A 21548-nucleotide genomic window follows, 5' to 3' on the forward strand; every position below is an offset into this window, starting at 1 on the left:
TGTCAAGATCTTTACATAGCGCATGTGTGGAGTTGACCTCACAATACATGCATTTTGACTTCAGAAACATCAACAAATTAATACAGAGTTCTTCTGCAAACCAACAGTATTACTACTACTACTACTTTTTAAACCCCCCCAAAGAAACAGATGTTGCATTTCCATTCCTTAAAAAAAACAAAAGAACACAACGCCTCTATTTTGCTGCTGCACACGTGAAGATTTTTTTTAAGGTGTGCACATCCCTGGAACTGGAAGAACTATTGAAGAGTGTGGGGAAGAATATGTTATGCAATGTGATGTGATGGTCTATTTATGGACTGCTTTTTGGTCCAAAGGCTGCCAAAGCGATAAACTGCAAATTAATACAAAAGGAATATTATATGACTAAATCAAAACAATATAAAACAGCAAAAGTGCAAAATACCCACCAATCACACTGGATATATATTTGTGAGCTGCCTTTATGTTTCTCACGGCAGAAGCAGCTTCCCAGCATTCTCCCTCTCACTTGGAAGCTGGTCAAATTCACACATCTCCACGCTCATTTAGGAGGAAGTCCACCAACAGCCAATCACCTTTGCCCTCCCCATACTCCTAAGGGGACACACAAAAGGATGACTCCCCCTTTGAGCCATCCCACTTGGGACTGACCCACCAACAGCAATCTGCCGCTAATAGCCCCTTCCAAATAAATAGGCTTCCCTCCTGGAAGCCAGCTATAGCCGTAGCAAAATCTTGCTCTTCACAGGTTGAGTTAGCTGGCGAAATATTCCGGTTAGCGATTAAGGAGAAGGACCAGAGCAAAACGTTCCATCAAGCCCCGTTCACTGGACAGGAAACAGCAGAATGCCTGTGAAACATGTGCAATTGCACACACAGAAGAAGCAAATCTGAACGACCCATTTGTGATATGAACCCCCATCTGGAAGCGTCCACCAAAGGAACAGAATGCGAGTGCATCACTCCCCACCCAGCACCCAACCCGGCAGCTTCTTTGGCAGAAGAACGACAGTCGAACCGGCCATTCACTGGTAGCAGAGAAATGCCCAAGAGAAACATTCAGTCCCTGGGTGAGGCCCATCTGAACTTCAGCTCAAAAGATCACCCCAGCAGCCCCTCCTCTCTCCATTCTGCTTTCTGGCCCTGCCTTTAAACAACTGTGAAGGGTCCGCTTGGCCGAGTGGGCAGAGCTTTGCCAATTACATTTCTGTGTATTGTCCTATTCAAATCCAGGAACAAGGGCAGCAGAGGGACGAGAGAGAGAGAGGGGGGGGCAGCTTTTACTGCCCAGGGAATTGACCCTCAAACTCTCAAAGGTCCACTTAGCTCAGTATTTTCCAGCTTGGTATTATTGTTGTTATTGTTAGCCTTCTAAACCACCATGGTTTAGCAGCAAATACATTTAAAACAAAACTAAAACCCTAACAAGCAGTCCCTATGGTGGAGACCAAGCCTTCCAGCTGAAAGAACAAAAATGTCTCCCGGCTGTTTCTGGAAAGTGCAGACAGTGGATGCCTCTGCATTGTCTACTCACTGACTGGCAGGCACTGGCGGAGGAACAGGGGGCAGGGGGAGCGTACCGCCCCCAGCACCATCAAGGAGGGGGGTACCATCGTGCCCGCCCCGGACATGCGCCGCGCACCCCCCCACCGCACCAAGCGCCACACCCCCAGGACACACATCATGCCCACATGGGCAATGTGCCACGCCCCCAGGACACATACCATGCTCCCCGGGACGCGCGCCAGCCCCGCCCCCGCCTGCTCTCTGCCCCCAGTGCCAGAGCATACAGCTTCGCCACTGCTGGCAGGGTTTCAGATGGAGGCCATTCCTAGCCACACTTGGACTTGCCAGAGATTGAACCAGTGAACTCCTCAGCCTAGGGAGCTCTAGGCCACATGACATTTCCATTTCTGATGAAATTATAGCCCAAAATTTAATTATGAATCCACCAATTGGCGCTCTCAAACAGTGACATGCAGTGAATTTTTTCACAGGGGAACAGTTAGGGCCGGAAGCGACAGCTTGCGAGGGCGATGTCACACGTGTGACGATGTTGCGCACGTGAGCACCATGCCTCCCTGCCTAAGCCGGGCAGACGCTTTCCAGGCTTTGGGAAGGAGGGGCCAGACTTTAATACTTTACACTCTAATTTACCAGAAACATTTTGGGGACTAGCCTAGTCTCCCTATTCCACTGACTACACGCTACTGCTCTCAGACCTTTCTGTTAATAGCAGCCTGGACGTCTCTGACAAAGATCTAATTGGGCACCTATTAATGGCAGCAAGACTAACGATTGCTAAACACTGGAGGGACACAACTGGACGTACTCTTTCATAGTGGAAAGTGTGATGTATCTCATTTCTAGAGAATCAACCCCAAAATCAAGAGTTTTATGTGGCACTTCGAAGACAGACATATTTGCTTCAACTTGGAGCTCTTTTATTAGTTATGTTAATAAGGAACACAACCGACTGCATCCTCCCTCATACTATGTATAAATCTGGAATGTTTAGCATCTGTATTTATGGTTTAATATTGTATTCCCATCATGTTCATGGCACTTACTGGCTGCAGGTTTGATCCCTGTATGGGACAGCTGCACATTCCTGCACTGCAGAGGGTTAGACTAGATGATCCTCAGGGTTCCTTCCAACTCTCTGATTATATTATCTTCTTTGTCTCCCACTTGTAATAGAGTTTTGCTGTTAATATTATGGTGTTATTATGAAGGATGCACTGTGCGGAGCTTGCTAACCACAAGGATTTGCCCTTGTGCGAAGGTGTGTGTTCTATTGTTACTTAGAATCATAAAATCACAGAACCATAGAGTGGGAAGCAACTCTGAGAATCATCTAGTCCAGGGTTTTCCAAACTTGTCTCTCCAGCTGCAATTCCCATCATCCCTGCCCCCTGGTCCTGCTAGCTAGGGATGAAGGGAATTGTAGTCCAAAAACAGCTGGAGAGACAAGTTTGGGAAACCCTGATCTAGTCCAACCCCTGCAATGCAGGAATATGCAGCTGTCCCATACAAGGACTGAACCTGCCACCTTGGCATTATCAGCACCATGCTCTGGTCCAGTGATGGCCAAACTTTGCCCTTCAGCTGTTTTGGGACTACAACTCCCATCATCCCTAGCTAACAGGACCAGTGGTCAGGGGTGATGGGAATTGTAGTCCCAAAACAGCTGGAGGGCCAAGTTTGGCCATCACTGGTCTAGTCTAATGAACTGAACTTGATGCACTGCATTCACCTTTGGAATAACTGTTACTGACTCAAAAATGACAAATATCTGCACTGCTGAAGACAATCCAAAGAGCACAGACGCTTCCACTGCACTCCTTACCTGATCCCTGGGGAGCAGTGCTGGAGAGGATCCACTTCACCAAGCAACATTTCATCAGAGCCTTGCGGGTGAGCCGCGGCTTCTGCCATTTCACGTTCTCCTTCCTCCCGGGGGGAGTCTGGCCTGGATCACCCAGAAGGCTGCCATCAGTCTCCTTGCTGTCATCCTAAAAGAGAAGAGGTACAAGAGGCCTCAGAATGGTGGCTTCCAACTCCCTCTTAGTCAAATACTCCATGTCACACGTTGTGATATCCTGAACAGCCCCAGCCCCATACCCTCCCTGCTACCAAATAATAATAATAATAATACAATTTTATACCACCCTTCTTGGTTTAAAATATAAAAACACAAAAATACATACTATTGGAAAAAACAAACAGACAAACAAACCAATCCTACACACACACAGTTTAAAAGACCATAGATTGCTTAATTAGCCAAAGGCGGGGGGAAAGAGGAATGTTTTGCCTGTCACTTAAACATATATAACGACAAGCCTCCCTGGGGAGAGCATTTCACAAGAGGGAATCCATTGCAGAAAAGACCCCTTCTCATGTTGCCACCCTCCTGACCTCTCATGGTGGAGGCACATACAGAAGAGCCTCAAATGATGATAGCAGGGTCTGGGGATAAGCGGTCCTTGCAGGAGCTGCGGCAGTTTATTGACAAGAACCTGAAGAGAGGTTTCATAAGGGAATCAAAGGCGGTGGGGGGCAGTCCAGTGTTCTTTGTGGACAAAAAAGAGACTAATCAGCCCAGATTAGTCGTGGATTACAGGGCCGTAAACCTGGTGTCAGAACCCGTGACTTTCCCAATGCCCAGGATTGACGATATTTTGACACGGGTGAGGCAGGGGAAGATTTTTACCAAGCTGGACCTAAGGGGGGCATACAATCTGATCAGGATAAGGGAGGGGGACGAATGGAAAACGACCATGTTCACCCCCCTGGGGGCTTTTGAGTACTTAGTGATGCCATTTGGATTACAATCGGGGTCCGCCTGCTTTCAAGCCTTCATGCACCATGTGTTGGGGCCCCTGCTGTACAAGAATTCGTAGCCTTTTTGGATGACGTCTTAATCTATTCGGACAATGAAACGCAACACGTCAGAGACGTCAGGGAGGTGCTACAGAGACTGAAGAAGCATCAGTTGTGGGTCAAGCTGGAAAAATGCCAATTCCACGCCAGGGAGGTCGAGTTCCTGGGGTACAGGTTGTCAGACAAAGGACTGGCCATGGATCCAGGCAAGGTGAAGGCAGTGCTGGAATGGAAGGCCCCCAAAAACAGAAAGGATGTGCAGAGGTTCCTAGGCTTCAGCAACTTCTACAGGAAGTTCATAAAGAACTTCGCTCACTTGACAGCGCCCATAACGGATTGTCTTAGTAGCAAAAAGAAGTTCGCATGGACAGAGGATGCACAGCAATCCTTTGAAAAACTGAAGGCGTTCGCCTCGGAAGAGCAGCTCCTGCACGTGGATCCGGAGAAGCCCATGAGACTGGAGACGGACGCGTCCAACCGCGCGATTGGAGCGGTACTTTTGCAATCCGGGTCCAAGGAGAACTGGAGACCGTGTGCCTTTTTCTCTAGGAAGCTTAGCAAGTCAGAGCAAAACTACGCGGTGTATGACCGAGAATTGCTTGCGATCTATGCGGCATTTCAGCAATGGAGACATCTTTTGATAGGGGCGCGGCACAATATCCAGGTCCGAACTGACCACAAGAACTTGGAATACTGGCAGACCGCGCGAGTGCTCAACCAGAGGCAGATCAGGTGGTCCCAGGAGTTCGCCAAGTTTTTCTTCGAGATACGATACATGCCGGGAGGGGAAAACGTGAGGGCAGATGCACTCTCCAGGAAACCGGAGTACATGGAAGGAGAGGGGCCACCAGAGACCAGGCACGTGTCCCCCGAGGACCGGTGTGTGTGGGGGGGAGCGTTGGTAGGGAAACGAGAACTAGCAGGGCTCACCAGAGACGATGAGTTTGCTCAGACAAAAATCAGGGAGCTCAGGGATGGAAAGGAAGACAATGGAGGGTTTGAGGAAAAGGAAGGGCTACTGTACTACAAGGGGGCGCTGTATGTACCAGGAGAGACTTTGAGGGGGAAGGTACTTAGACAGCTCCATGACAACCCAACAGCTGGGCACTTTGGACAGCACAAGACCATGCTACTTGTCACCAGGCAGTTCTGGTGGCCAAAGGTGAGGGAAGACATACGAGAATATGTACGAGGGTGCGACCAGTGCCAGAGGGCAAAGGGGGAAAGGACTGCCCCCGCAGGGTTACTGGAACCCTTACCAACACCGGAAAGGCCCTGGGAGGTGGTGTCCATTGATTTTATGACAGATCTGCCCAAGTCAAGGGGAAAGACAGCGGTCATGGTAGTGGTCGATCTACTGACTAAAATGTGCCATTTCGTAGCTTGCTCGCATGCAGTATCGGCAGAGGAGACAGCCAGGCTGTTTGTGGACCACAATTTTAGACTGCATGGGGTCCCATTGAGGGTAATCTCGGAGGTGAGCTTCTTGACAGCGAGGCAACGGACAGGCCGAAAGAGTGAACGGTATACTCCAGCAGTACCTACGCTGCTATGTCAGCGAGAGGCAGAACGATTGGGTAGAGAAATTAGCTTTGGCTGAATTTGCGTACAATAACGCTGAACACGTGTCCACGGGAATGAGCCCTTTCATGGCCAATTACGGGCGTCACCCCAGGGCCTTCCCGGGGCGGGGGGAGGAAGGATGGAGTGTACCTGTGGTTGAGCAATTTGTGGAGGAAATGAAGGCCTTACACCAGCAACTCAGGCTGAACTTGGAGCGGACGAAGGAAGTTTACAAGAGGCAGGCAGACAGGCACCGTCGGGAGGGGGAGGCCATATGGGTGGGGACCGGGTGTGGTTGTCGTCCCAAGGGTTGCCCCTAAAGGGAGGGTGCAAGAAGTTGCAGCCTAGGCGGCTGGGGCCTTTTGAGGTAATACAGCAGGTTAACCCAGTGGCATTTAAACTCAAGTTGCCTGACAGCATGAAGATACATCCGGTGTTCCACAGGTCCCTACTTTCACATTACAGGGAGGGGCGGGAATTCCCGGGACGGGAGGGAGGGGTTACCACCCACCCGCGGGTAGAGGAGAGGGAACACTGTAACGAAGCTACAGAAATACTCGATTCGAGGTGGCGAGGTCGCCAGGTAGAGTACTTGGTAGCCTGGGAGGGAGAACCCAGGTCAGAAAACACTTGGGTCCCTGCTGAATCAATCACTGACGGGTATCTGGTGGAAGAGTTTCATGGTTTGTTCCCGGGTAAGCCCAAACCATTAGCTAGATTCTGGGAGGAAGAATTTGGACCCACAGACGACGAAGGGACTTTGTGGGTTTTCCTGCCTCTGAAGAGGAGGGAGGGGAGGTGTCCGAGGGAGAAGAATCAGACTGGGAGGTTCAACCAGCTGGAAGAGATCCGAGCGGATGGGAGGCTGGTTTTGAAACCTCAGAAGATGATGACAGTTCTTTCAGGGGATTCCCCGCATCGTTGGTCGAGGAGAGAGAGGAGGTTGTATCGGGGACTTCCGGGTTGGCGCCTCCGATCGGGAGGAATCCGCTCCGTGGAAAACAGGGTCTGAACCGCCACAGCGAGGCGGAGACCCATTAAAAACCACAGGCGGGAGAAGCCTGTGGATGTGGGATTCGGCTGGCACCTTTGCGCCCCCCCCCCACTCGCGGGGAAACCCGGTTTAGGGGATCCGGAGCGACGTGGGGTGAGTGGCGCAGTGCTTTGAATTGACTGCTTCTTTCACGGAGTGAAGCCGCATTGCTGTTGCCGGAGAGCGCTGACTTTTTCCTGTGGACAATTGGATTTTAAACAACTGCCCGTGAGTAGAACGGAAAATTGGATTAAGAATTTTTTTAAAAAAATTGGCACTGAAGCGGGAAGGTCTAAACAGGAAGTCCGCCTTTCGCTTTTGTAGATAGATTGAAGCAAAGACACGGCAAGCTAGAGTTTAGAAAGTCGTCTGTAAAGGATCAAATTTTCATCATTTAAAAGTACTGAACCCCCCTTGGAAGCAGGAGAAGAGGGGGGAACTTTTTTTTTTAGACTGTTTAAACCTGCAGAAGAGAGAGTAAAGAAAGGCAATTTCCCACCGTCTTGAACCTGGGAACGGGGTGTCAGGACAGATGTTCTGGGGAAGTTCATTGACTATGGACAAACGTTTTTGATAGATAGTTAAAAGAAGAGAAACATATTGATTCCATTGTTCCCCTTCGCATTTAAAAGGAACAAAATATTGACAAAATATCTCAAAAAGGAAAACTTTGTTGCTAGATCTGCTTTAAAAAAAAAAAAAAGATGGATACAAATAGAAATTGTTTCCCCTAGAGGGAGCTTGTGAAACTGTTATTAAAACCGAACTGGGGAGCTTTGCAGCTGCAATAGATTAAGATCGTGGGACCAGACTTCAACCTTGAACAAGAATGTGCTCAGAGGCTTTGGTGCTTGCCTTTTGCAAGACAAGTGCTTTATTGGAACAGTTACATGAGAAGATGGATTTGATGACTGTTGCGATCGGAAATTTTGGACAGGCAGTGGGTACCTATATAGAACCCACTCAGGAATTAATCCAGGAATGTGCCTTGACAGATCAGATGAGGGAGGAGGTTGTTTCTGGACCTCGGGTGGCAGAGATGGAGGGAGCTGTGGCCCAGCAGGAATATGAGTGGTTGGATTCGACGAACGAACCTGGAAAAAGTCAGATTTGGAGAGATGGAGTCCAGTTTGGCTTGGAGATGGGGGGCTGGATAGACCCCCCTATGCAGGGATGTTTTGACCCAAGTCTGGCTTTGGGCCGGGGGGAGCTCGGAGTTGTGGGGGCCTTTAACTTTGGAGGGACCTTGAAACATGCCTTTAAATACCACATGGATTTCAGTGTTGACTATGGAAAAGGGGCTGACTTGTCGAGAAGGGACAAAAATATTGTCAAGCTGGAGTCTCCCCGAATGAAAGGAGCAGAAGACAAAGTAAAGTACAGGTATAAATATGAAGAAGACCTGCAGAAGCGACATGGAAGAGACTTAAGAGCCTCGGACATAAGGTCACCAGGTTGATGGACTAGATGGATGGGATAGAAAGGACTGACAAAACCCGAGACCAGGAAGAAGAGACGATGGATGAAGATTGGAAGAAAGTTTTAAAAATTCATTTAGAAAAGTATCGTAAAATTAATGAGTATTAGAAAAATGTTGGAATGAAATTATTTGGCTTTAGCAGAAATGTTAAAAAGAATTATGTAAGAATATGTTATGGTTAAGAGAATTTGGTATAAATAAGATTTAAGTTTTAAGTTTTAGGGTTTTTTATGGTAAGATAAGGTTATAATAGATTAAGGTAATTTAATGACAGAATATTGTGAAAGATGGAAAGGATTTGCTGAGATAATTAACAACTAGAATACAAAAAAGGGAGGTGTGAGGAGGTCAATGAAATAAGGTAATGACAGTTAAGGATCTGGGAATATTGGATCTGTTTTTTAATTTTTTGTTTATTTTTGTTTTTTGATTTTGATGTATTGTGTGTTTTTTTTTTTTGACTTTGGTTATTACTGATTTGTATTGTTTAATTGTTACTTTTATCTACTTTTTTTCTTTCTTTTTCTCTTTCTCTTGTTTTTTCCTTCTTTTTTCTTTGTAATTTTAAAATTCTCAATAAATATTATTTTTTTTAAAAAAAGAGAGGAGGTTGTATCGGAAAATCGCGCCAGGGGTGGGGTGGGGGGTCCTGAGGAGGAGGTGGATGTCAGGGAACTGCCATCAGTGCCGGAGGGAGAGAGCAAAAGCCAGAGGGATTCCAGAGAGCGTCCAGGGATCGGGAGAAGCAGCCCATCTTCTGGGGAAGAGAATCAGCGTAGCACCAGTGGAGAAGGGGGGCAGATGGGGGAAGCGGTGAGGCGGTCCCATGACTCCTTGCCTGGGACCAGCAGGGAGAGTAGGGGTCCTCCGTTGCCCACGCCCTCCTTGCGCAGAAGGCTTTCGCGCAGAGAGAGTAGGAGGAGACTAGGCGTCAAAGAGCTTCTTTGCTGGAAGAAGTTTAAGAAACGCCCACTGACGGATTCTGCCAGCGATTGAGTCAGCCACGGGTGAGTGGCTGTCCGGACAGAAAAGGTTCACTTTGGCAACCCAGCCAGGTGTTTGCACCCAGCCGGGGAGATAGGCACCGGCTTACGCACGAGCAACCCCTAGAACCAGTACAACACCAAACTGGGAGGGGTAGCTAATGCCACAGAGGACAGATTCAGAATTCAAAATGATATTAACAGATTGGAGAACTAAGCACAAACTAACAAAATTTCAGTAGGCCCAAATGTAAGGTTCTGCACTTAGGCAGGAAGAATCAGATGCCCAAATATAGGATGGGGAAAACGACGACACCTGGCTTACTAGCAGTACGTGTGAAAAGGATCTAGGGGTCTCGGTGGACCACAAGCTTAACATGAGTCAGCAGTGTGATGCAGCAAAAACAACAAAAGATAACACCATGCTAGGCTGCATCAACAGAAGTATAGTGTCCAGATTAGTACCACTCTATTCTGCCTTGGTCAGACCGCACCCAGAATACTGTGTCCAATTTTGGGCACCACAATTTAAGGAGGATGTTGACAAGCTGGAAGGTGTGCAGATGAGGGTGACCTAGATGATGATGAGGAACACCTGAAGGAGCTGGGTATGTTTAGCCTGGGGAAAAGGAGACTGTGAAGAGATATGATAGCCATCTTCAAATATTGAAGGGCTGTAACATGGAAGATGGAGCAAGCTTGTTTGTCCTGTTCTGAAGGAGAGGACCTGAACCAATGGCTTCAAGTGACAAGAAAGGAGATTCCAATTAAACATCAGGAATAACTTTCTGACAGTAAGACCTGCTCAACAGTGGAACAGTCTCCCTCAGGAGGTTTTAGATGCCTTCCTTGGAGGTTTGAATGGCCATCTGTCAGCTGAGATTCATGCATTGCAGGGGGTTGGACTAGATGACCCTCAGTGTCCCTTCCACCTCTACAATTCTTTGATTCTATGGTTATTGCTTGCATGCATACCATCATAATTCCAGCAAAAAGAAAAGTGGAGCAAGTGGTTAATGCACCTCTGCAGCCAAGCTAACTTTCTGAGCCTCTCTTGAGATACTCCATAAATTGGCCCTTTTCCTCAACAACATTCCGAACAAAGGACAGGTTTGGCTTGGCTTCTGTTCTGCTAAGGTGGCTACTCTGCCAAAGAGCAGCAAATCCTCACCACACCCTGTTGCAAGCTAGCTGCTGTAGATGCTTCCCTCCCCTCACGCACACCTTGTTTAAAAATAGGCCACGGTGCTGCCGCCGATGTGTTCTGGATTCTAGCCTGCCTGGCTGCAGAGACACAGCAGATGATTCAACCCTCTGAAGTGGTTTTGTGTTCAGCTAAAGCATCTTTAATAGCTGGAGAGCAAGCCTAGCTTTTGGAGAAGTAGGGGAAGCTGTGCATCATTTTCTGAAAAGCACTTTTAACATGTAGATGCCATTTTAGGTCTGGCTGATGTTACCTCCTTTAAATTTAGATTCCATGTTCCCACTCCAGCTAGCTCATTTTTGCTTCTGGATTTTGCCTCCAGGTCACAGGGACGCAGGCAGCTGTATTATTTCAACAGATCTTTTCAGACTATGACTTGCATTAAAACATTTACTCATTTACCGAACTTCTTAAATTAGGTTGTAACTTAGGTCTCAAGGGGTCATAATGCTTGGTGACAGTCGGCTCTCCAAGGCAGCCAGTTAACATTTGTTATGAAGAGCAGGAAACCCTTTAATCCCCTCTCTCACCCCTGGAAATGTAAAACTTGATGTAATGTAAACCTTTGCCAACCTGATGTCCTCCAGATGTTTTGAACTACAACTCCCATCAGCCCCAGCCTGCACATTGTAGTCCAAGACAATTGGCAGTCACCAAGTTGGTTCAGGCTGTCTTCTTGGCATGTTATGCAAAAAAGCCCTCTGGGCACGATTTGATGTTTCTATGCCAACAAAATACATTCAATGTAGGTTTTAGCAGAAAGAGTGGATCATCCTACATTCCTTCTTAAAACAGAAAGACATAAGGAAAAAAATGATTTGAGATTGGTGAGAACAACAAAGTGCAGTACAGTAGTATCTCGGTTACCAAACGTAATCCATTCCGGAAGACTGTTCGAGTTCTGAAATGTTCGAAAACCGAGGCGCAAAAGTCTGGCTGCAACTGAAAAACATGCAGCGGAAGCCATTCGACTTCCGATAAGTGTTCGAAAACGGAAGCAATTACTTCCAGTTTTTTGGCATTCGGAAACTGAAACTTTCGGCTTCCAGGACGCTCAAAAACTGAGGTACCACTGTATTAACATGTTCTATTTTTAAAAGAAGCAGCTTCAGAACATAGACCAGCAAATGTCTGTCCAACAGCAGATGACAAAGAACTAAGAAGTACATATAACTGACCAGGTAAACAGGTCATTATATTCTATCTATCTTTTTGCTGGATCCTTCTCTCTGTGTGCATCAATAATTCAGACAAGCGTCTCCCCCTTTTGTTTTCGGCATTCGCAGGTTCTTCATTATTTATTGGCATTGGCCTTGTTGCCACCGGCAGGCACACCTGTTTCAAAAGCCAGCGGCACAGGAAGATCAAGCCGCTCTTTGAAGCATTCCGCAAAGAGCCGCAGAGTCTCCAACAATCCCAAAAATGGTTCTGTCACAAGACAGTATTTGGTCATGAGTGGCAGGCAGGGACCATAGCCAGCCTTAGAGTTCAGGGGGCAGGGCACCATAAAGGGGGGGGGGCTAGTTCATCCCTATGTACATATTTATGTTTTACTTGTATTCATTAAGGCTATAATTAATGATGAGAATGGCCATCATTATTACCGTTACCTGCGCAGGCATTGCAGCAGAGCTAGGCCAGGTTGCCAGAGCAAACCATTCTCCTACTTCCTCTCCTATTCTTCACTTCTTTGTCTTCATCCTTCCATCTACCCAGCCTCTGGCTGCCTTTCCTGTCCCCTCCCCTTTTCTCTTCCTCATCCTCCCTCAGCTCAATTCATTTTCTTGTTCCCTCCATCCTGCTCCACCTCATCCTTCCTTTTTATATTTCACTACTTTTTTTTTTTTGCTCCCCATCCTCCATTTATTCACTCCTCTTCCATTTCTCCCTTTCCCCCCTTCTCTCCAGCCACTGTCCCTTCTCTCTGTGTTCCAAATCCTCCAACCAGCAAAACTACAAGTGCTTTACTCTCCTCTCCCACCTCCCCTGGAAGTATGTGTATTTACACAATTTTAAATTCATGGGAGTATTAGTGCAAAACATCTGTAGGGCACCAGGTTGGGGAAGTCTGTTCTAGAGGGTTCTAACCAGGTGTTCGTTACCTGGCCTGAAATGACCAGTGTTTCCTCATCCAACTGCTACCTTTGATAGCATGAGGAGCAGGGAAGTAATTCACAAGTCATGAGCCAGGAAAAATCAACCAATCAAGGCAGGGCTTCAGGGAGCTCTGACGTCCCACTCAGCGGCTCAGTGTGAATCATTGTTCAGGGCTTATCTCCTTCTAATCAGCCTCTGTGAGAGTCAGACAGGTATACCAATTCCCTCCTTGTATTGAGGAATGGTTGAAGGAGCTGGGTATGTTTAGCCTAGAAAAGAGAAGATTAAGAGGAGATATGATAGCCATCTTCAAATATTCAAGGGCTGTCACCTGAAAGATGGAGCAAGCTTGTTTTCTCCTGTTCTGGAGGGGAGGACTCAAGTTACAAGAAAGGAGATTTTGACTAAACATCAGGAATAACTTTCTGACAGTAAGAGCTGTTCAAGAGTGGAACGGTCTCCCTCGGGAGGCTGTGGACTCTCCTTCCTTGGAGGTTTTTAAGCAGAGGTTGGATGGCCGTCTGACATGGATGCCTTAGTTGAGATTCCTGCATTGCAGGGGGTTGGACTAGATGACCCAGAGTCCCTTCCAACTCTATGATTCTGTGTGTAAACTCAAAACAAATCCATAGTGGAGTCCCTTAGACTGTTGGAATAGCATCTTGTAGGCCTCCTTCCAGCAACTCCTGCAGCCAAGCTGGTGTCAAATGTATTGCTCTGTTTTCATTTGGACCACATCAGCAAGGGCAAGAGGAGGATATTGTCGTCTGGGCAGCCCAGGACCTCCATACGCACTACCCAGGACTGCACCCACTTTGGTGCTGGTAACACAGCGGTTTAACTTCACCCCTGGAGGCGCACTCCATTGTCTCTCAAGACAGACAGATGCTAACAACAACTGCTACTGGGTATTTGCACACATGAGGCTTAATACGTGTTTGATGCCTCTTTCACCCACGGTGCTGTTGATCATCCTGAATAAGAACCTAGGAAGCTGCCTTATACCAAGTCAGGCCATTGGCCCATCTAACTCAGTATGATCTACACTGACCGGCAGTGGCTCTTCAGAGCTGCAGGCAGGGGAAACTGCCAGCCCTACCTGGAGACGGCAGGGATTGAAACTGGACCTTCTGCTTGCAAAGAAGATGATCTGCTCTTGTTGTGTGAACAGGCATTCTAGACCAGTGTACGTTTTTATGTGCTTGCCTTTCAAGCCAATCTAAGCAAAAGACACTGTCTGAGGATGCCCATGGGTTTGTGCAAATGCATCTCCAGCCACTGCCCTCTCAAGCTGGAAAAACTTCCATGATCTGCTGAGAGCTGGATTACCAGTTTCTAACATCTTTTATGCAAGTCTACCATATGTCCTGTGGGCAATTGTTCTCAGTTACTTTTCGGCTGCCTTGCAGTAAGAGAGAGGTGAATCTGTCCTTTTCAGTTTCTCTCAGTTTCTAATTTTTCCAATCTTAAATTCAGTTCTCCACATTTCTATATCGATTTGTATTAGTTATCATGAAAATTCATTAGCATTTTAGTGCAAATTTATCCTAATGCGTTAGTTTTTACATGCAATTTTCCCTAATATATTTCCCCTAAAATAATGTGTTTTTATCTGCTATTTTCATTAATATATGCATTTATATGCACACCTTCCCCTAGTACATGCATTTTTGCATATGTTTCTTGGCTGGGAGAACTGCTCTGCAAAAATCAGATAAGTGTGAATTTTGAAGGTTGATTTGTACATTGTTTAAGGAAGTGCAAATTAGGTAGGTTCACTTTTAAATGCAAACTCATTTCCCCCCCTGTATTATAATTGCAATTGACATAAAAATGGGGGGGGGGGAGAGGTCATTCCCAATTTTCAACTTTGTGCTTTTGTTTAGTGCAAAAAGCAGTAAGAGGAAGCAAACTCTTGAACCAGTGAATCCGTGGTCTTTCTCTGGGTCATCTTTTCACACTCTGAGCTGCTACCAACACAAGTGTGCACTTAACAGGCTCCACAGGCAATCCAGGTTCCCTGACAAGCACATCCCTGTGACACATGCAAACATATTATTTGCTTCATTCATACTTTATGCTTTTAAATGTACACCTAAAGCATATAATGGGTGAAGGGTCTTCATCGTTTGTCTTCTTTTGCCATGATGGTCATGTTCTGCCTCCACTGTCAGAGGCAACAAGCCTCTGAACACCAGTTGCTGGGAACTGGAAAGGTGGAGTGTGGTTGGGCTGCTCATGGGCTTCCCCTCGGGGCATCATGTTGGCCGTGGAGATGGGCCCTTGGCCTGATCCAGCTGAGCTCTTCTTACGAAGTCAGTGTAGTCTTATCATCCCTTGTAACCTCCCCTCCCTTTTCCTGATGTCTTCTTCCTCATTCACCCCTTTGTGTGATTTTAAAAGGTAAAGGGACCCCTGACCATTAGGTCCAGTCATGGCCGACTCTGGGGTTGCGGTGCTCATCTCGCTTTATTGGCCGAGGGAGCGGGCGTACAGCTTCCAGGTCATGTGGCCAGCATGACTAAGCTGCTTCTGGCGAACCAGCGCAGCGCATGGAAACGCTGTTTACCTTCCCACTGGAGTGGTACCTATTTATCTACTTGCACTTTGACGTGCTTTCGAACTGCTAGGTTGGCAGGAGGAGGAACCGAACCACGGGAGCTCACCCTGTCGCGGGGATTCGAACCGTCGACCTTCTGATCGGCAAGTCCTAGGCTCTGTGGTTTAACCCACAGCGCCACCTGTGTCCCTTTGTGTAATTTTAGACTAGCATAAATTTAGTGAAGGCAAGGACCTGTTTTACTTGTTTGCTTATGTCGTTCTGTAAATAATATCCTAAAGGCTCTCAGTGGCCACTAGCCATGCTGGCTATGCTCTACGTCCAGGGCTGGAGGCTGGATGTCTCTGAATACCAGCTGCGGGGAATCACAAATGGGGAGAGTGAAGTTGTGCTCACGTCTTGTTTGGGAGCCTTCCTACTAGGGCATTTGGTTGGCCGCTGTGATGGCAGGATGCTGGACTAGAGAGATGCTTTGCCTGATACAGCAGCCAGGCTCGTCTTATGTTCTCTCTCTCTCTCATCTGTGCTGCCTGAAAGAGAGGTTGCCCTCCCCCCTCAGCAGAAAAAAGTGGGGGTCAGTTGGCATAGCAGCTGCTTCAGCTGGCAGCTGCTCTTTGAGATAAGAAAGGCATCAGTCACTGAAGCTGGCATTGGGTTCACCCAAGAGGACTGTGCAGCATGAGAAGAAGGAGACAAATGGAGAAGGAGATAGAGGAATGGTGGGGTCAGAGGCTAATAGGAAGCTCTGGAGTCCAATGTGGGGGGAAGCAAGAACAGTTTGAGCAAAGGGAAGGGGGAGAAATTTCAGATTTGGGGGGAGAGGCCAAGTCTCACTGCCAGCCTTTCCCAACCTTGCGCCCTCCACCTGTTTGGGACTACAACTCCCGTCAGCCCCAGTCAGCATGTAGGTTGGAGGTGGCTGATATGGGTTCTTCCGCTGCACAAAGAGTGATACAACTTCTTGTTCAGGGATGGAGAACTTTTGGGCCTCCAGATGTTGCTCACAGCATTCCTGACCACTGGCCATGTAAACTGGAGCTGGTGGAAGCTGGACTCTAAAAACATCTGGAGGGACACAGGTTCCACAACCTAGGTTCATTCTTGCAACAGCCCTATGAAACATGTTGCTATTATTCAGATTTTACACACCGGGAAACAAGTCTGAGAAAGGTTGCTTGTGGCCACCCAGATAACCTGTAGCTAAAACAGTAAGAAATGATCCTTAGAACTTATGCAGCACTTTCCAAGTGTTCAAAGCACTACACGCACATGTATCCATTTGTATAATTTTTGTAAGGAAACCCTGGATTATTATCATCCACATGTTACAGATGGTGTTGTGGGAATGTCTCTTAAAGTGAAGGATGCTTGGTCTAAGGACACAAAACAAGTCTGTGGCTGAGTTGAGATATTCAGCCTGGGACTTAGTCCTATAATCGACCAGCTGATTCAAGCAGTGCAGGAATCGCGGTCTTCAAGCTCAAGTCTTTAGCCCACCCCCCACCTCTGGATGACTTGCGGTGGGAGGGAGGTTGGATTCTGCTGTGGTATTTTCTTATGGATATGCCAAGATTGCAAGCCACTGTGGCTCAACCCACTTCACTCTCTGAAGGCTTTCTAAGATATCATGATGAGCTGCCACAGTGAAACAGAATCATAGAGGTTGTAGAGTTGGAAGGGACCCCAAGAGCCCTTTTGTCCAACTCCCTGCAGTGCAGGAATCACTTGATTGGAACAGCCTCAGAAGCAAGTTCACACATGCAGGCTCTCCCCTCAAGGAGAGCACCGTGATGCACATGTGGTGAAATGGCTGTCACCGGTCAAAATGCCACAGACAGAATCGGGGGGATGGCATGTAGGTACTTCCCAGACTCAGGGCACAGGCCTATCCATTTGCCTCTGATCATGTTATGATGGTGGATGGCTCAGGTCTCAACTGTGATTTGCAGGGAGCTCAGATATCTTATCAGCAAAGAAAACAATATGATTAAAAGTGGTGGGGAAGGGCAGGAAATCTGAGAGTGGGACCCCTGATAACAGCCCTGGATAGAATTCTTTTTCACATTCCCTTTTCATTGAAATGAATGCACTTATGTTACGTAAATAGTTACTTAACTTATGCAACTGACATTAAATAGTGGACAGTGAGACAAATAACATACAATTTGGGAGAAACCAAACTGCAGCAGAACAGAGACAGCACTGATTGTAACCGATACAGGTGAGAACAGCCTTCTTACAACCTTAGTCCCCAACTCCAGAATCTCCTGGGCAGACTGTTCATAGGAGCTCTTGTCATGTAAAAAGATGCTCAGACAAATGATACTGTACAGACTAACTGGCAGAGATTTGAGAACAAGCTAAGAGGGGAGTGAAGGTGATAAAAAAGAGGGACATACCCAGGGGTGGAATAGGGCTAGCACTGCAGCACATCCTCACTGCCAACAGTCAGCATACACAAATTGGTCACTGAAACTGGGAGGTGGTGCAGCAATTGCTCCGAGCCCTTACTCTCAGGTGGCAACCCCATGCACAGTGGAACTTACTGCTCACATGCAAGGCCTGGGCTAAATTATGCCCCAGAATGAAACCTCAACTATCTTCCTTTACTGCCAACAGCTCTCTGGGATTTCAGGTGGAGTCTCTCCCAACTCTACCTGAAGATGACAAGGACTAAACCTGGGAACACCTGCATTCTAAACAGGTGGTCTACCTCTGAGCCATAACTCTTCCTCCAATAGGAACACAGGAAACTGCCTTATACCAAGTCAGACGATTGGCCCAGCTAGCTCAATATTGTCAACACTGTTTGGCAGTGGCTCTCTGGGGTTTCGGACAGACCCCCTCCCCACTTCTCCCTGCCTGTGGCCACTGGAGATTGAACATAAGACCTTCTGAAGGCAAACAGGTGCTCTGCGGCTGAGCTGCAGCCAAAATATAGGCAGCATTTTTAGAGCATCTTTTGTGTGTTCAAAAGCCCCTTCAGCGACATTATCTCAGTCATTTTTACAACATCCCTGCAAGGTGAGTCAGTGACTTTAATTATCACCCCCAATTGAGGGGCAGAGGCTGAGAGCAGTGGCCTGGTGGCACACAGCTGCCTAGTGGCAGGGGCTAAGGTGAGAAGCAGCTCACACTCTTGGGCAACACCAACTTGTTGCTCACATGCTGCCTTGGCAGACTGCATGGGAGACGGGTCAGAACTGGGGAATTAAGGTCAATGGTGAGGATGATAACGTGAGGAGGAGAAAAAGTCTCCTCTGTGGAAAACAAGGAAAGACTTTGCATAACACTGGGGGGGGGGCGTGCCAAGTGACCTCAAAAAACCCAAGGAGGCCACTCTGACTTCCAGGTTTCTCTGACAGGCTCCTGTCACTCCAGGCTTGCTCCAGAGTTGCCCATTTCGCCAGCTACTTGGCAAGAAAGGGCCAGTTTTGACCTCTTCTTGTCACATTCTGAGTGGTTATTCTGAGCAGGGGAATAATTGTGGAAAATGCTCCATTTAGTCACAGAAAGACCCACTTTTCCTCCCTAGGAAATATATGTGAACAGTACCAAATTCCTGCCAGCTCCTGCGCATGCAGGGAGCAGGGTGGGGAGCTAGTGTGGCATGATGGTTAGAGTGCTGGGAGACCAGGGTTCAAATCCCTGCTCAGCTATGAAGCTCACTGGGTGACCTTGGGCCAGTCTGTCTCTCTCTCTCTCTCTCTCTCTCTCTCTCTCTCTGCCTAGCCTACTTCGCAAGGTTGTTGTGAGGATAAAATGGGGAGAAGAACCATGGGCACCACCTTGAGTTCCTTGGGAGAAAAGATTCTCTGCAGCAGCGTACTGTCATAATTGACTCAAAATCTTTTGAGGGAAAGGCTGTAGAAGAACAGCAGAAGAACACCTGCTTTGCAGGCAAAAGGTCCCGGGTTCAACCTCTGGTTTCTCCAGGAAGAGCTGGGAATTCCCCCCACTCAGAAACCCTGGAGAGGTGCTGCCAGTCAGTGTGGGCAATTCTGACTTGGTATAAGCAAGCTTCCTTGGCTCCTGTGCTCCTGTTTTTTGCTTTGCTTTTTAATTTTAATTTTAATTTTCTTCTTAGAAACAAAACGCAGATGATCTGCCTGGTTTGTCTTAATTTGGGAAAGTGGTAGGTCTGGAGAGTGGATGGAAAAGATGGCAATTAAAAGGGTAAAATGGTGAGGGGGAAAGGGCAGGGGGGAGCATGCTAGAAAAATCCCTATATAAGCTGAGGGTGCAGTGGACTTTGCAGTGCAGACAGGAGTGGGAAGCCTCAGCCGCCAGCCCCAATATGCCCCACTTCAACCTTCCTGGCTTTCGTTGGATCCCTGGTGGATGCAGGTCCTTAAATGAAGACCGACTATAACAACCCTTTGCAGCGTTCTCGACTGTTCAAAGCCCAAGTCCACGTGCATTATTTCAGTAATCTTTGCAACAACCCTGTAGGATAGGACAGTCCTCTTGTTATCATAGATGGCTGCAAGAGGCCGCCTTGTGAGCCAGAGACCAGATTCAAACCTAGACTTGCCTAACTAATGGCCCCTTCACTTAGCAGCCAGTCCTGTCATAGAGAATCACGGAATTGTAGAGTTTGGGGGGGGGGCGCTGAGGGTCATCTATCCAACCCCCGCAATGCAGGAATCTCAAAACAGGTCCCCCGTGCAAATTGAAACCAGACCCTGCTTAGCTTTGCAAATGTTCTAGCAGTTTTATTGCTGCACCTCTAGTGCCCTTGTTGCACCCGGGCCTGCCGTTGCAGACCCGCCCGAACCTGTTCTGATGGGGGGCAGACCCCCCCGCCCCCGCCTAGAGCACTTGAAAGGGGGAATCACAAAGCAGCAAGTTTGGAGATCGCGGAACCGGCCAAGAAACTCCCTCGCTGCCCTTGTCTTTTCCTCTCTCCTCCACCCTCCTAACCTGCCTTGCAGGATTGTTGTGAGGCTGAAACGAAACCCGACTGTGGTCTCGGCATCAGAAGTGCTGGAGAAGCACTTTAAAACCAAGAGCAGCAACAGTTCCCCGAACCCGCTTCCTTCCCTCCCTCCCTCCGGGCCCCGCTTCCGGCGCCCCCAAAGGGGGGTGGGGGGCTGCTCCCTTGAGACAAACTTTCCCTTCCGCCCCCCACCCCCAGGGGCACCGGGCGCGCCCCCCGCCTGCCTCGGCGCCCCCCGGACCCCCTTACCTGCATGGCGGGCTTGGCGGAGCTTCCGTGGGGCGGCGGCGGCGGCGGCGGCGGAGCTGGCCGTGATGTAACGCGCTGGGCACCGGCGGCGGCGGCGAAGCGCGGCTCGTCCCCTCCCAAGCCGGCAGCTGAGCCGAGGCCGAGCGAAAAGCCGCCCGCCTGCACGGCGGCGGCGGCGGCGGCGTTAACTCCCTCGGCTCCTCGGCCCCGCAACGCCCCCGCCCCGGGCGAGCGGGAGGGCGGGCAGGTGCCTCCTGGGCAGCGAGACCAGAGACCAGCGCCCCGCTCTCTTGCCCTCCTGCCTCGCGGGGCTTGCCAACTTCCCTTCGCCCACCCCGCTCCTGTGCCTTCTCACCCAGCGGGGTCGGATTCTGCGAAGGAGGGGTGAGGAAGGCCGCCTCTGCCCAAATGCCCCCACCTAAAGAGTTGGGTCCTTTCTATGCATCTGGGTCGTAGTTGGCAGCCCCTGGCACCAGTGGCGTAGCGTGGGGGGTGCAGGGGGGGCGGCCGCACCGGGCGCAACATCTGGGGGTTAGGGTTAGGGGGCGCAAATCCACGGGTTAGGGGGCGCAAATTACTTGCCTTGCCCCGGGTGCAGACAACCCACGCTACGCCACTGCCTGGCACTGCCGGAGCTTCCGCTTGGTCCTTGTCATCCCCATTCTGCTGGGGCCACCGGAACCATTTCTCATCCTATCTTTGCCCAACTACTTTGATGGGAACAGGAGTTTGGATGAACTTGCAATGGATGCCTACTGATATTTCTATTTCTAATTAAATGATGCCGGAGACTGAGCTTAGTTGGACTCTGTTGGGACTCAGCCTTTTCCAATTGCCATCAGGCAGTCATACAATGCTGAGGCTGGCAGTCCCAAACAGCTGGAAGGCACCAGGCTGGGGGAGGCAGCCCTAGAGCCTGCTTCGCCTGTCTCTCCATGCCCTGAGGACCTTCACACCAAGAGCTCAGCACAGGGAGAAGCCAACCTGCTTGTGGGTTTCAAGTGCCAGCGAAACATGCCTCAATGGCCACACGTAGCACCGGCCATCTCAG

General features: G+C 48.7%; 1 protein-coding gene across 2 annotated transcripts in view; it reads right to left on the bottom strand.

The window, feature by feature from the left end:
- The window catches only part of KCNIP3 (potassium voltage-gated channel interacting protein 3), a 122507-nt gene that overhangs the window by 90617 nt on the left and 10342 nt on the right, over positions 1 to 21548 (bottom strand). The window contains exons 1-2 of one of the 2 annotated variants that reach the window (XM_081017530.1): positions 20498 to 20818; positions 3353 to 3518 (exon numbers count right to left, since the gene is read on the bottom strand). In XM_081017530.1, coding sequence (XP_080873656.1) covers positions 3353 to 3518; positions 20498 to 20503 — 172 coding nt within the window. In that variant the 5' untranslated portion in view covers positions 20504 to 20818. Of the gene's footprint in view, positions 1 to 3352; positions 3519 to 20497; positions 20819 to 21548 lie in introns of those variants that run through there. The other variant, XM_081017529.1, reaches the window with a different exon arrangement.

Source organism: Podarcis pityusensis, assembly GCF_964106645.2.
Source record: "Podarcis pityusensis genome assembly, chromosome: 8".
Taxonomy (NCBI): domain Eukaryota; kingdom Metazoa; phylum Chordata; class Lepidosauria; order Squamata; family Lacertidae; genus Podarcis; species Podarcis pityusensis.